Source organism: Lactuca serriola, chromosome 8 (assembly GCF_051521515.1).
Source record: "Lactuca serriola cultivar US96UC23 chromosome 8, Lser_US96UC23_V15, whole genome shotgun sequence".
Classification (NCBI taxonomy): Eukaryota; Viridiplantae; Streptophyta; class Magnoliopsida; order Asterales; family Asteraceae; genus Lactuca; species Lactuca serriola.
In genome coordinates, this window is record NC_136415.1 from 71,177,810 (window position 1) to 71,195,097 (window position 17,288).

Below are 17,288 nucleotides of genomic sequence, written 5' to 3' on the forward strand. Positions count from 1 at the left end.
TCCGTGGAAGTGGGTAACAGTTCTTCACTTTCAACTTGTTCAGCTCCTGGTAATCAATGCACATGCAGTGTGAACCGTCGTTCTTTTTCACAAACAAAATTGGTGCTCCCCATGGCGAGCTACTCGGTCGGATAAATTGCTTGTCCAATAGCTCATACAGCCGAGAGGACAACTCATGCATCTCAGGCGGTGCTAATCGGTATGGTGCCTTAGCAATTGGGGCCGCGCCTAGAACCAAATCAATGCTGAACTCAATCTGCATCGCAGGAGGAACACCGGTAAATACTCTAGGAACATATTTGGAAACTCTGTGACTACATGTACATCCGAAACTGAAATCCCCTTCTCCACCTAAGCATCAATCACATAAACGAGATAACCCAAACATCCATGTTGAAGATACTATTAAGACCTGGCGGCTTAACAAAAATTCGAACCAACCCTGGTACCCTCGCCATAAATAATCAGTTCTCCCGCTCTTAGGGTATGAACTACTACCCGCTAACCCTCACAGTCAATCATGACACTAAATATGCTCAACCAGTCTATCCCTACTATCACACACACACACACACACACCCCCATAGGAATGAATATCACTAAGTTACAATCCCAAAAAATACTCTTTGAGAGTCATATCAAAACTCCTATTGAAAGACTCAGACACAAAGGACCGACTCGCACCCGAGTAAAAAAGCACAAGAGTAGGCAAGGAATTCACTAAGAAGGTAACTAAAAGAAATACAATCATACACGTATAACAATAAAACTTGACATAATAGTAAATAAGAACATACCAGTAATGACGTCAGGCTCCGTCCTCACCACCTCTGCCGCGAGCTAAAAAGCCTGACCCCTGGCCTCGGGGCTTCAACTCTCCCCTGTCGTCCATCTGTAATCCTCAAAGTAGTCGGGGCTGGTGTATGCACTAGTCTGGCGGCGAGAAAGGGACAACTAGCCTTTTCATGGCCAACCTGTTCACAATTGTAGCAAATTTGTGCGACATACGAAGCTCGGAGAGGGTACGGTAACGCTAGGTAGATGAAAAATCCCGAATCCCAGCCTTGAGCATGCTCATCACGACATCTTGGACTGTTCTAAAGCAGAATACTCAGGGTAGAAAAGAGCTGTCTCAGTGAAAATCTTGGTGATCTCTGTCACCGACTTTGTTGTCTGCCTCAACGTCAAGATACTCCTGAACCAACCTATCCCTCTCCAGCAAGTGAACATACTCAGTGCAAAACATCTCCGAGAACTGCTCCCAAGTAACAACAGGCTTCTTCTTATGAGAGTAAGAACCAGTCACTAGCTTCCACCAATCCTTTGTGCCCAAATGAAGAAGTTTCAGGGCGCACCTGACCTTCTAGTCCTATGGACACAAGAAAGTGAAGAAACAACCCTACATATAGGATAACCATATCATATTGATAATCGGGTCCTTGACCTCATCAAACCCCAAGGGATTCATATTGCTGAAGTTCGGGTATTGGAATGACCCTCTCCCATGAATCCCCCACAACAACAACGACTGTTGTAGCTATAGCAGCAACAACCTCAATCACAACCACATATTGCTCGTCAAAAAGCTCAATCATTGCGGTCTTGATAGACCTAACGAACTCCGGAATCTCCTCCCTGACAGCTATGGTCACTTGAGTGGTGATCATCTCCCGAATGTCATCATCCATCAAGCGTGGCCTCTCCGGGCCGCCAGCTCCTGATCCAAAATCTCTCGTGTACACCATATTGAAAATGAACCAAAACTCATTAGAAATGCCATAGTTCATACTATTACAATCATTACGGAAAGACTAAACCCTCGTGGTTTGTAACTTCATTGCTATGCGTACGGGTCCTATGCTTCTAGTAGTAATGTCCCATACTATCATCCACCTACCCGTATTTGTCTCAATGGACCGTCACATACCACCCGAATACAAAACCCAACAACTAGGATACATATACATCTTATACTTACTTCCTCGAGAGTGGATAATCATCCCTCAAGTTGGCCTACTACAACCACACTCACTCATGAAACTTCCACCAATCCTGCGGCCACCGGTGCATGCTAATCATACATAACAGTGAAATCCATAGACAGTAGAATACTTGATTCTACCCTTGTGACATACCGAAATTGAAGTCTAACACTGTAGACAATCAATTCACCGCGAACCTCTTTGTAACCTGACCTATTGAGATTTAATGCATATTTTGGAAAATAAATAGTGTATTACAATTAAAATAAGACATAAGATGGTATATTACTTCCAACTATCGAAAACCTCAAATGAATCATAAAGCAAAAACTGTAACCCTAGTTAATACGTTTGAAAAACTAAAATTTCATGTTAAGCAGTTTTGAGCAAAGCAAACACTCTAGTCTCATAGTACATGTTCACCTGAGTTCGGAAATATAAAGAACGTTCAAAATAGAGTTCGTATGCAAAAGATACGACTGTCATAGTATAAAGCTGATTTTCTTTAAACAACATAAACCGTTTCAATCCTTTGAGGCACTTGCACACATTAGATGAAAATTCCAAGAACATTTTTGGAATCAGACTATGGTCTATTATTTGATTCCATACTTGGAATATTTTTGGCAAAAATATTTGTAAAAGTCAAAAAATCAGACGAATTGGGTCAATTAAACGCGAATCTTTAAACGTGATTTCCCGGATTTCTACAACTCGAAAAAAAATCCGTTTGGGTTAGCAGAATCAGTGCACTCAGATCTATCATTTGCCATTTTCGAAAAAAACACTAGACTTCGGGATCTTGGTACATAAATATAGAATAGTTTTAATGAGTTTATGGCATTAGTGACATCACCTAACATGGCCACCTTGTTGGCATTAGGAAAAATAAACCAAAGGCCTTCCCTTGGCCATATACCCACTATCTCAACTCTCTCATCACTTCCTCCCTCACCTTCTTGTACAAGTATGGGTTAGTTCTTTGAGTGTTTGATCATCCAAGACAGTATGATGAATAACAAGGTTTTCAAGCTTGCATGGGGTTATAAAAGAGACCCTTTGCTTCTCATTTAATCACAATAAATGAGCCATTTAATCCTCTCTTTCCTTCCCCCTTGCTTTCTTCTTTCGGCTGGAAAAACCACCATCGAAGGTGGTTTGAACTACCGGATGTCGAACTATCGAGAACCACCAAAGCCACCGCCGCCCCCACCTTTTTCCTCCTGTGTCCATCGAGCAATAGTAACCCCAAAAACCCTCCGCCATTGCTTCCTCCCTTCCCCTTCATATATTTTGTCGACTACAAGAAGAAGCAGTGAAGAGGCTGCCGGAGCAACCTCCAGCTATCCCGCTACCGCCGATAGCCACCAACGTTCTGGTGGTGCTCCATTTCCCCTCTTTTTTGATCCATAAATAGCACCCATCCCTCCTCATTTTTGTGGGTTAAAAAGCAAAACAATGTTGGTGTTGGAAATGTTGATTAGCGGGTCTCGAATGAAGCCTAGCAAAATCTTTCCGATCTTTGCGTCCAAACACGAAACCATGCATCAAGGATGATTGTTTATGGCCCCCTTTTAAAGCTTTTATATATTGGGGGGATACATGTACTCACTTATCTCGTTTGTGCAAAACAAACACATCTCGTTTACGAAAACTAGTTGTTAAATAATACATTGTTTACTAAAAACTAGTTATAAACTTGATATGTATATATGTTATGGTTGTATAACATGTTACAACTAATCAAAATAACATAAGTTGTCTTATTATAAAATGTTATGATTTTATGTGAAAATGTATGTCATAAATTGTATGTCATGAAAAGTTAACCTTTATAACATTTCAAAGTTCATATCATGCATGCACATGTGTGTGTGTATCTATATATATATATATATATATATATATATATATATATATATATATATATATATATATATATATATAATGACATCCCGTTAATTTCTATCTTGCAAAAGTCAACCCAAGATCAAACATGCAAAATAAAAGTCAAAGTTATTGTTTTGTTAATTTAATTAAGTTAAATTGATAATATTAGTGTGCATAAACCCTTTAGTAAAACTGTTACAAAAATTAGGTGTGAAATGCCTTAAACCGAAAACCCTCGCAATACTCTTCTTTCTTCGGACCAAAAACCGAAGGACAACAAACTGTTTACGGCCGAGAACCCTCGGACCGCAAACATGCGAGGCAGAAGAAAACCTCGCAACCTTATCTCTTCGAGCCGCAAAGTCCTTTTCCTTGGTTTGTTGTGTTGGACAAAAATCACTTAAATATCAAGATATTTGTCTAGATATTTATGCAAAAACCGCCACATTACACACCTATATATATATATATATATATATATATATATATATATATATATATATATATATATATATATATATATATATATATAAAAGGACCAAAAACACATCTCATTCTCTCATATTTTAGCCGAAATCTTTACCTTTTCTCTCAAGATCATCAAACTGAAAACTCCTCTCTCCTCTCAAGAACATGCGAAACCTCTCATTTCTCATGAATACCATGCAAAAATCTTTAGTATCTTCTTAGAATCTTGCAAGGTATCATTTTTTGTTCTTGATAGCATTCATAAACACCTTCCAATCTCCTTATATTGGGCCAAAAACACTCACGTCTTCTTGGTTTCACTAAGAACACCACTTGAATCATCAAGTGGCCAAAAACTCAAGGCTGCTGAAAACTCCAAACAACCTCACGAATTACTTCTAACACTCCTTTTGTAAGTGATTCTTACATCTAAGACTATTTCATAACATATTTGTCACTACTTTCGCTAATTACGTACTCATATATTGCGTGATATGCTATTAGGACTCGGTATTGTTATAGGATCTTACTTGTGGAATTAAAACTACCATTTGGGATCTTCACTAGAATACTCACATAAGGTGAGTTCATACCCCTGGGTTTTTTTACTATTTTTCACTGTTTTTGAGGGGGGGGGGGGGGGAGGATACAAGTCTACACAAATAAATGATTTCTAAATATTTCTAAAATGACTTTAACTTACTAAAACTCTTTCAAATATCGTTAAACTCCTTTAAAATGTTTAATAAACTGTTTTTAAATTATATTTTACAAAAATCATATATATATATATATATATATATATATATATATATATATATATATATATTTATAAGATTTAAAGAGCTTAGGACTAATAATTCACTTTATTTCCTTTTCCTTGTTTGGATGTGGGTTTAGGGTAAAGTTATTTGTCCGAATGTTGTTTAAAATTATATTATATTATATTATAATATATATATATATATATATATATATATATATATATATATATATATAAAAGTTACTTCAATCATATATAAATTCCCTTTTGTAACATGCCAAGCAGGGGATAATTTCACGAATAATTCATATCAAACAGAATATAAATATAAATTATAATAGGTATAATTTATGGAACTTTCACACTATTTTCACTAGTCAGTTATACAAAGTTTAACATTATACGCTCGTACAAATACTTTACATTTAAGTATACTATAAAAGCATCATACTATCAGTACATTTATTTTAGAATAACTTTTCATCATTATTATACACATAATTTTCAATATGCTTTTTGTGAGACAAAGTTCACTCGCTTAATTATTTAAGTAATACTTTTAAAGACCTGATAATTATAACCATAATATCTCGATAGAGAGCGAGACAAATGTGTACAGATCTATACGGGATTGACAATCCCGTACTCAGACTGTTCCTTACAGTTAGGCTGGTATGCCTGTGAGTGACAAATCTCGTTATAGTTCTAACGCCCGTAAAGCGTTGTATCAGGCTTACTAGTCTTAGTATGGTTATAATAACTCAAAAAGTTATGAACAATACGATTAGTGTATAAATAAATAAACCAAAGAGTACAAATACAAAGTACTGGTTTTACAATAATATGATTTACAATATAATACTACGACTTACAATTACAGCTGGTGGAACCAGACACACTCATAATTATAGGGTTTTCATAGAATACAATTACAGCATACTAGTTACAACTAAGAGAAACATAAATAATACAGAAAACATTTATTTTTATAGTTTTACTGTGAACTAAAACTATGTTACACTATTTTATAGTACAACAACAACTACACAAAACGGTTTTATGGTATTAAAACTACTTTTCAGTTATATTAGAAAATATTGGATTTTCTGGAACAATAAACATGATTAATATTTCAAGAAACAAATAACAAGCTTCTAAACATAAATACTTATGAACTCACCAACTTAAATTTTGATACTCTCTTTTTCAAAATACTTGTATTCTCAAGGAACCAGTAGACAGGTACATTCCCAGGATTTTCAGAATACGGAGCAGTATAGACATGTCTTCCATCTTTTTCTATATATAACTTTCGATGTAAAAATTATACATTATTAATGCAATGGTTGTTGTACTTTGATTACTATGATGCATTTGTTGTGATACTTAACATGAAGTCATCCACCCTCGTACGTTTCCGCCGCTCCGGTTTAGGGGTGACACACACACACACACACACACACATATATATATATATATATATATATATATATATATATATAAGTTATAAATATTATAACTTGGAATTCATACATGTACTTACGTACACTACCATGAGATTTAGTACTTTATTAAAGCAAGTACCTTACACCTTTATGTATATACTTATCGAGCATACTCAACTTTTATAGTCAAACTTTATTCAACGTAAATCATTTTTCCTAGTGACTTATCCTTGTATACGTTAGGGCTATTCATTCTCGATCATTACTCCCCTGATGCTTGTCCACATATAAGATAGGGTGGGTTATTCGTGTGCATTAGTTAATGGCTTTTATAGTGAGACGCAATTCATTACCAACTTATAAACACTTAGTATACCCACATCTCTATAACCATTAATCCTCGGAGCAAGATACGTATGTATACATCTATACAGGTTGACACCCCTACCTACGGTTGCTAGCTACAACCATGACGGTTAAGTCGAAATTGGTGATTATTATCTTTAGTAATTTCTACGACATCCAACAAAGCGTTGTTGGGGGTACTTCAGTCACATAGCTCGGTTATAGGGCTTACTATAAACATTAACTGAATCTTTCTCTCTCTCTCTCTCTATATATATATATATATATATATATATATATATATATATATATATATATATATAAACCATGGAATTGGTTTCTCTCTCTACAAAAAATTTTTAAGTATGGTTTTACTTAAAAGAAAATACTATTTGATCATTTTAAAAGTATCATTACTACAGTAGAAGAAAACCTGTAACTTTCACCAATATTGTGTTGACCCTCAAAACTACATGTATTCTCAAGAAATCACTATAAACAAGCATTACAGATGACAAAATAATCATGGATTTTAGGTGACCTAGTTTTTTACTTTTTGTTATATCTGCCTACTTGTTTAAGGCAATTCATATACTATATTATTATCTATAAAAAACTTTGTATTCAAACTTCCATTCGGAATACAACTATGGTTTTGTTTATGGTTATACTTGTGCTATATATCCAATTACATGTGATCCATGAACTAAGTCACACAACCCGACATGTTCCACATCCTCGGCTGGGGGTGTGACAACCCTAAGACCACAACCAAACAAGGAACAAGAAATAAGGCTAAATCAAACATTTACAGGCTATAAAATCTTAGTTATGTACAACTATGATGCATACACTAAGCAACTATAGTAATGATGTCAATTTCATCTAGCGTACAAGAAGTTCTCTTAGGCTATCAGGGATCATACCTCTATATCATGCAATTCCTAAAGTTCCCTAGCTTACAACTAGCATGCAATTCTATCATCATCATCATAAACAAATAACAGTGTGGGTATCTTGGGGAATACTTTCTTGCTACGACTGGTCGTACACATCACATCCTTCCTTGGTTACTTTTGAAAATAATTTGAAAACTTTTGCAGATCCTTAGTTTGAGTTTGGATTCACACGAATGTTCATCCAATTCTCTTAAAACAGGGCTCTGGTACCAACTTGTAACATCCCAAAAATCAAGGTAATCATTTTTCAAAAACCAATCCAATCCATAAGTCTTAAAAAACATAGTTTCCAAAAGTCGTATACATAAATCAGAGTATCCCAAAATCATAATATCATAAAAATCTAGGATGATGTTGATGTGCATGATCATGCCTTTGCCTTGCCCCTGTCTTCTGAGGTACCTAAAATCATAAAAGTCAAACTGTAAGCCAAAACTTAGTGAGTTCCCCTAAAATACCCCACACAATAGAACATATACAAACATGCATGTTGGGTCCACAGTCATCAGACTAGATTACCCCTGACCCACAATCATCAGACTGGATTTCCTGTACACTGGGTCTATAGTCATCAGACCGGAATGCCATGGTCTGTTGGCTTACATACATAACAGTAAAGCCTCAACCCAACCGCACTATCTCGATATATGCAACAAATAAAACACATAACGACAAACAAATAATCATGTAGATCTAACAGATCACTACATCATAGTAACATCCTATATACTAGGATACATAACCTAGTGATCCGACATTGGTGCCTTCAACCCACAAGTATAGTGAGGAAAACTCACATCACATTCTGAAAATAGTTGAATAGACGACTGCTCCAAAATACCGTCTCCACAGATCACATATACAATTAACAGGGTCAATATACTATTTAGATTTACCAAAATACCCTTAAGTAAAACTTGGTCAAGTTTATGGTCAAAGGTCAATAGTCAAAAGTCAAAATCTCAACCACGCTAAGTACGCTCTGTGTACTCCATCTCTACGCATGGCATACATAGTATCCTACACAAAACATGGGGGTCCAAACCAGTACACCGTGCGTACTCCCATGGTACACCCTACGTACTTGGCCAACCTCCAATATTCTCATTAAGTGCTTATTCCGTTAAGTCCTTACATCCAATTCTAAGATCTAACCCCAAATGACCTCTTAAATCATAATGTTTCCAACTTTATGAATTTGCATGACCAGAAAGTGTCTAAATCTAAAAACCCTAACATAATATAAGATTCTAAGCCCCAATACTCATGCATAGATGAAAGAAAAAGATCAAGTTCACATTTTTATGAATCCATGCACCTTAAAACATCTTAAAAGGCTACTCCTAACGTCCGGAGTAGCTCATACTCAACTAGACCAAGATTATGGGACTAAAATACACAAAACTTAAGAACCAACAAGATCTAGTGAAGCATTCGTCAAGTCTAGAATTGTATACCTTCTGGAGGTTTCTTGAGAGGTGTAAATTTTAGATATATAATGTTTGAAGCTTTTTAAGTGAACTCCAATGATCTTCTCCCTTAAAAGATGACCACAAAACACTCAAATAGCTCAAAAACTATCAAATGGAAATTAGGGTTTGCAAGGGGTCGTTTAGGAGGATGGAGGCTGAAGGTGGAAGGGATTTATGAGGGTTAATTTGCTTAAATAAGTCTCAAAACCCCAGATTTAGGGTTTGTATATATGCCAAGTACGCCCTGTGTACCCATTAAGTACGCCCTGCGTACTTTTAAACACCCGCGTCCTTTGTTAAGGGCTTACGCCCTGCGTACACAAGGCGTAAGGACCATTTTTGCAATAACTTAATACTTTGTGCTAATAATGGAAATACCTGTTTGGTTGGGTATTACAGTTGTAGCATGTGTATAATATGTAAAAAAATATTAAGGGAGGTTACATTTGGGCTAAACAATATGAGCTTAGGATAGGGGCATATGGTGTTGACCTTAACAACAACACCTACAAATGTAGATCATGGCAGGTAATAGGCTAGGTGTACCATGTTTGCATACAATGTCAATTATATCATACCTCCACAAGTATGTAGAGGAATTTATTGCACCACGGTTCACTACATCCATTTTTGGAAACTGTTACATGGATACTATTAGGCCGCATAACGGAAATTCCATGTGGCCTAAACTTAAACACGAAAAGGCATCAATTTTATTACTTACATATCTTTCATACTAGGCAGTTTAAACTCCATAACAAAACTAATTTAGATATAGAAGTTCAAGTGGACCTAGAAGTATATGTAGATGTGGATGTTCAAGTGAAACCAGAAGCTCAAGGACCCATGAGGTTCCCACCACAACTTAAGATCAATATGAAGTAGATGCTCTAAATGTGTCTTTCTCTCATATTGTTGAAAGCCTAAGAAAACACTCATAAAGAATCACCAAAATAGGGTTGATCGGTACGGAAGTAGTGGTGAAGGATGGACTTGGAAGTAGTAAAGAAAAACCACTTGCAATGATACACTCTTATAGTTAAATTTTTTGGAAATATGCAAGAAAAATGTTGGTTTTTTTTTTATTATGTCCATGGCACATGTGGGCTCAACTTTTGTAATTGCACACCTTTTGTAACCATATGATACTTTGTACAAACTTTTGATATAGATATATATATATATATATATATATATATATATATATATATATATCATGTAAGTTTGTCGATTAACATTACATTTAGATAAGGAAAATGTCATTAAGGGAACTGTGGTTTTATGTCATATATAGCCATTAAGCAATACTATATTCCATGAAAGTTTGTCAAAAAATAAATTTAATAGTCGTTAAGCCATTAAGCCAACTCTCATTAATCCAAAATAACAGCCAAAATATGTTAAGAAAATACTAATAGCCACTTCATGACTACTAACTATCGTTAATCCCTAACTTGAATACATTATACTTAACCACAAACATAATAAACAACACAAAGAACATTAATTTATGAGTGAACAACTTCTGTAACAACCAAAACATTTAAAGAATGAACAAATTTCAGGGAAAGATCATAAGCTTCCATTTCATCTATCTTCCTTGACTTCAACTTCTTATTTGTGTCTTTTGGATCGACCGACTCCTAGAAGTTATATTTTTCCCTTGAGTCATGGAAAAAAATGGTTAAAGAAGGAACATAAAAAAGAAAAGGGCATAGTTTGATTTACCATGGACTTAATTAGGGCACACATTGAACCTTCTTCTAGGTTGTCTTCGGTCCAAGATGTCCTAAATCGAGAAGGTAATCTATAATTACACATATTTTCAATTTGAATCTTGTATTACTCTTAAATGTCGTTGTAACGACCCAAAAATCAAGGGTAAAATTTTCATTTTTATTATAGCTAAAATATTGATACCATTTATTCCAAACATTTCAAATCATCATTAAGTAAAACATTATTCATAGTTCATCCCAAAATCATTCATTACGGAAATCATAGGTGTGTGCACTGCGATCACTCCGAGCTCTTCGTTTCCAAATCAATGATACCTGAAACTAAAACGGTAAACCGTAAGCACAAGGCTTAGCGAGTCCCCCACAGCATACCCTACACACAATACACATAACACATAACCTGTTAGCTATAAAAGCTATCTCTACCGCATACCACATAACATATTAGCTATAAAAGCTATCTCCATCGCATACCACATAACATATTAGCTATAAAAGCTATCTCTACCATGTCTTACATATCAATTAGCTATCAAGCTATCTCTACCATCAGCCACGAAGGCTCTCTCTACCCTTATCCGTGAAGACTATCTCTACCATTAGCCGTAAAGACTATCTCTACCGTTAGCCCCAAAGGCTATATCTACCGTTAGCCACAAAGGCTATCTCTACCGTTAGCTAGAAAGGTCATCTCTACCGCATATTACCACATACTCAAGCCACACTCCTCTACACAACAAGTATACCAACTATCATAAAATGGGCCGGCCTTGGTGCCTTAGACCCGTTGGTATGGTGAGAAGACTCACCACGAATGCAGAAGCTTCCTAAAGAAATCCTTAACTACTACCCTGTCCACTTCCTGAACCATCAATATCGATCAATATATCCAATTAGCAATTGGGTCCTATACCATAATCCTGAATCCATGCATGGGGGTAAAATGGCCATTTTACCCCTGGCCCAGTATGATCCAAACTAAGGCCCAAACCCAAAACAAATGCCCAACACTGGGTGGACTTTCCAAGTCCACTAGTGGTCCACTAATGTCCCAATTTGCTCAATTGGGCCCAATCCCTCTAATGTGCCTTACCCTAAGCCCTAACATATTCTTGGCCCAAATTATCTGACTTCTGATGGCCCACTAAGGCCCAAAGAGCTAAAGTCCACTGCATGGCCCAAACACATTAAGCTCATAACTGATGAGTACGTTGGGCGTACTCCCATGTACACTAAGCGTACAAACCAAATGATTCGTACGTTGGGCGTACATGCACGTACGCTCATCGTACTCCCCTATTAAGCTACTTTCCCATTAAGTGCTTAATACTCTACTCTAGAAGCTACAATCACAGATCCAAGTCCTTTTTAACGTCTTAAACCATAAAGTTGCTTACTTGATGGCTTTGCATGACCCACATAAACTCAAACTCCAAAAATGATAATCTACTTCCAAGGAAATGGTCTTAACTCATGCATGAACCCATTAAGGCTTCCAAGATGGCAACTTTCTGCCTTAGGGGCTCATTTATCACTGAGAGTGGCAACTCAAAGCCTAAGACTCAGATTTCAACCATAAAGTTTCATCCTTGGGACCAAAAAGATCTAAAAACCTCAACATAATAGATTTAAGCATTCAATGGTCAAGTTCAGGGCTTTATACCTTCATCAAGCTGAAAATGAGTAACAAAAGCCAGATCCATAAGCTTCTTCTTGATCTCCAACTTTGCATCCAACTCCACCTTCTTGAAAATGAGCCAAACACTCCAAAAATGGACTCCATAAGCTCAAAATGCCACTATGAATGGTATAATACGATTTCTGGGGTTTAGAGGGGTGGAGGCTGAAGATATTAGGGTTAGGTTATGAGATAAGGAGTTTAAATAAGGTCCAAGACCCTAAAATAGGGTTCTGATCTGATTGGAGTACGCCCAACATACTCCGGGGAGCATTCGCGACCATCCTGGTCAGTATGCCCAGCGTACTCCAAAAGTACGCCCAACGTACTGCCTTCTTCACTAGTATGCCCAGCGTACTCGGCTAAGCCTGAAACTGCTAAACTTCCAAAGGCCATAACTTCTTCGTTATAGATACGTTTTCGACGATCCTTATATCCACGGAAAGGTAACGAGAAGCCCTACACTTCTATCAACTCATATCTTTCTTAAGACCTTCCGAACAAAAATCCATTTTCCACAAATCCTGAACTGCCACTTTACCGAAATACCCCTAGGCTCCAAAACGTGAACCGAACACCCGAATCACTTCTAATACATCACCCGCACCTAAAAAGGGCCTAGATATTACCTTCCCAAGAGCCATAATCCTTATAATGACCGACCTTCGAGTCACTGCCTCAGACTAGGAATCAATTCGGAACAGAGCGTTACAGTCGTGTAGATGTAAATTAGATTTTAACCTATAATAACATGTCGTAAATGTATTTTTTGAACACAAATGAAAGCTTACTATTGTTACAAAATATAGTGAAACGTGAATAAAAATAAAACTTCGCTACCTCTTAAATCTTTTCCCTTAAAACAAAAACGTTTTTCGCTCTAATAAAATGAACTATTGCAATCATCATATACCACATGCTACATATATTCGCCTTCCACCGATGGATTGGCGCATTTGGCAACCATCCTTTATCTAGCACTATACCATGTCTGTTTGCCTAGGGGCTCGTCAATCCCTCTTTATAAAAATGTTGTTTTTAAAAAATAAACATTACATAAGTGTATTCTCATTGAGCCAATTAAATGAAAGTTTACATATATGTTCATGGGACACTCAATATGCCAAATATGTTGCCCTATATCTTGACCTAGTCAAACAAAATGTCATGTAACACTCTTCTTGTGCTACTGCACTTATTTGTAGCATTATCAGCATATATTTGCTATACATTAGACAAATATGTTCCAACAAATGCTGACGATCCTTACAATACTTACAATACTTCTGCTTGTAATGGCACCATATCTCCAACTCTCCACTCGTACTGAACTCTTATATATACTTATCTGTTAGACACAACTTTATTCATACCCAAAACAAGAAAAAGAAAACCCTAAATTTAAATGATGAAAATGATGAGAAAAAGGAAAGACATCGAGGGAGAAGAGAGAGAAAACGGTGGTAATGGTGAAATCATCTGGGATCACACAAATGGTGGGGCGCTTGCCGGAGGAGCTATCAGGGCACGAAAGAGGTTCGTCGGAGTTCGCCAGCGGCCCTCTGGAAGATGGGTAGCCGAGATTAAGGACACCATACAACAGATAAGAGTATGGTTAGGCACATTTGATACAGCAGAGGAGGCTGCAAGAGCTTACGACGAAGCCGCCTGTTTGCTCCGGGGAGCCAATACACGTACCAATTTCTGGCCATGTAATCCATCGAACAAATCTCCTGCTCTTTCTTCAAAAATCACTAATCTTCTCCTGCAAAGACTAAGAGCAAGAAATGCCGCCAATCTTTCGAATGGCTCATCAATGGCGGCAATCACACATTCTTTCCAACATCAACAACAGTTTCAAGAGGTAACTCAGGTTCAAGATTCGGATTTCCAACAATTATTTGAAATCCCAGATGCTAACAGTGATTGTTTTATAGAAAGAGAAAGTTATGGTTCTAGAAATATCGTAGGCATAGATCATTCTTTAGGTGTAGATGAGCCAAAAGTGGAGGGAAACGCAGAAAGTACTGATCTGGGTTTGACGGATTTACTATTTGTTGATGATATTGGATCGTATATGGGCTATTCGCCATTTGAAATTGCAGAAGAGATAACAAAACCCATGGGAGACGATAACTACAGTGACAACCCATCCATGCTTAGTGAAGCCATGAAGAGAATGAAATTTGAAAGAAATATTTCGGCCTCTCTTTATGCTTTTAATGGGATATCTGAGTGTTTAAGGATGACGATTGGATCGGGAAGTGATAAGGAAAACCGAAAGCCTGCACAATTATCGAATCTTGCTGTTAAGAATGATAAGGTTTGGGAGGATAACAATGGAGAAAATGATTTAATTACTATGGAATCGTTTTCGTCTTCAAGTAGCAAGGAAGGAGATGAGTCGTTTATTTGGAGTTCTCTTGATCTTCCTTCCCTAGATATGTTCTTTAGTGGGTCAAATTAAAGATTTGATCTTTTTAGCACCCTTTGATAGGTTATACAATATGATTCAGCAACAATAGTGGTGTAACTGTATTCTTTATTTCTTGAATTAATAACAGTCATTCGTTGTTCCTAACAATCATTGGTTCAAGGATTATATAATTATCAAGGATTATGTTGCTATGTGTATGTGTAAGAAGAGGTTATACTTTTATGCTTTTATGCCTGTTTGTTTTAATTAGAATCGTGTTTCCTGGTTTAATGTGTGCATTAGAATTTGTGATCAATTTTTTGTATAAAACTTTTTATCATCTGTGGTAGATCTTGATAATTCAGTCAACAATATACAAGTGCTATATTTTATTTTATGATTGTATACTTATATATGCTAACTTTAGACATATGATTTATACATTGCATGCCTTGGATTTACGGTTAAATATCTAACTCGTCGTGTAACATCCGGGAATTTTACAATTAAGATGATAGTGGGTATGCAAAAAACCAAAACCAAAATAATTTTTTTTAAGAAACGCCAAAAACCAAACTGTCTTGAGAACAACTCGATGTTTCGATTTTCTGTATGTAAGAACCGGAATAACCAGATTGATTTAACATAAAGTGTGATAAAAATTATAAATAATTAAAATACATTTACAACTTTTATTGATAAATAAAGGTAATAAGTAGCATGTATTTACTTCGCTCAGTAATGTTAATTTTAATAAAATACTTTTGCTTTTAGTTAAAAGTTTTCATAATTGTAATGAAAAAAAAAACCTATAATTTTTTTTTTCAAATTAAAAACCGAACTACTACAGAGGATAGATCATCATATTGATATTTCTCGGTTCTAATTCAGAGTTTCGGACGTAAGTCTCGTTTAATAGTTGCTAACAGAGAAATTGTTGATTAGGAAATATCTGTCTGGGTAAGAAATCTCGACTGGGTAAGAAACAATTATGTTTGATTGTACATTTGAATGTTCCAAGTGATCGAAAATGATCATTTTACCCTACTCCTTAATTGTACATTTGATTAGATACAAATATTTGATTTCAAACCAAACAAATACGGAAAAATACGATAGAGCAACAAAGGTCCAACATATATAAGATATACTTATCAGTAATATATATCAACAATATTGTTCTAATTCACAAGGTATAAGTGCAAATTTCAATATATATATATATATATATATATATATATATATATATATATATATATATATATATATATATATATATAACGTTAGTATATTATTTTTTTTAATTATACTTCAACTTGATTTTGCAGGTGTAAACCCAAGACTAACAATGATCACATATGTCATTTGTTTTTGTGTGTGCTGTTAGCAACAAGAAGAATCGCAGTAAACTATATTTTTTTTTATCTTTTTCAGTCATTTGTGATTACAACTAAAGTATGTTTTTTTATCTTTACATTTTCCTTTATTCATTAATGATTCGAGATGTATTGGTTTTCTATATTTGTAAATATACTTTATACGTTTATGATTATGACTGAATTGAGTTTTTATTTTTAGTTTTTTTTTATGGTGCTTTACTCATTCCATCTTTTATTGTTATATATAATCCTTCTCAATTAACATAATTAAATCAAATAAAATTCTTAAAAAAATAATTTAATGTATGTTTTCGTTCATTTATGAATACAAAAGAAAAAAATGTTTTTTCAATCTTTATACATATAATATCTGATGAATGATAAATTAAAAAAATTGACTTTTTTAACAAAAACTTAATAAATTATAAAACTTATTTTTGTCATATATAATAAAAAAAAATCGGTTATTCTATTAATTTAAGTAACTATAATTAATATTGCTAAAATTTAGGAGATTAAGATTTGTTATAATTTAAATTAAATATGCAATTACTAATATACCCTTGTAAAATAATTAGTCCAGAAGTGTTCTCGCATTCTCAACCTTTTTGGTTTTCTCATTTGATCATTTCCCTATATATATATATATATATATATATATATATATATATATATATATATATATATATATATATATACCCCCAAATTAGGCTAAACCTCTTAACATATATAAAACCTAAATTACCCAAAAT

The 17,288-nt window shown here is 35.1% G+C and overlaps 1 protein-coding gene across 1 annotated transcript; it reads left to right on the forward strand.

The window, feature by feature from the left end:
- The first annotated feature begins 14,155 nt into the window (after nucleotides 1–14,155).
- Nucleotides 14,156–15,208, forward strand: LOC145067011 (ethylene-responsive transcription factor ERN1-like). The gene has a single exon (XM_079014240.1). It carries the CDS (start codon nucleotides 14,156–14,158, stop codon nucleotides 15,206–15,208), a length of 1,053 nt encoding a protein of 350 aa, XP_078870366.1.
- Nucleotides 15,209–17,288: the final 2,080 nt, after the last annotated feature.

Coding starts and splice junctions, on each gene's coding strand:
- LOC145067011 (XM_079014240.1), top strand. CDS start 14,156: ATGATGAGAAAAAGGAAAGACATCGAGGGAGAAGAGAGAGAAAACGGT.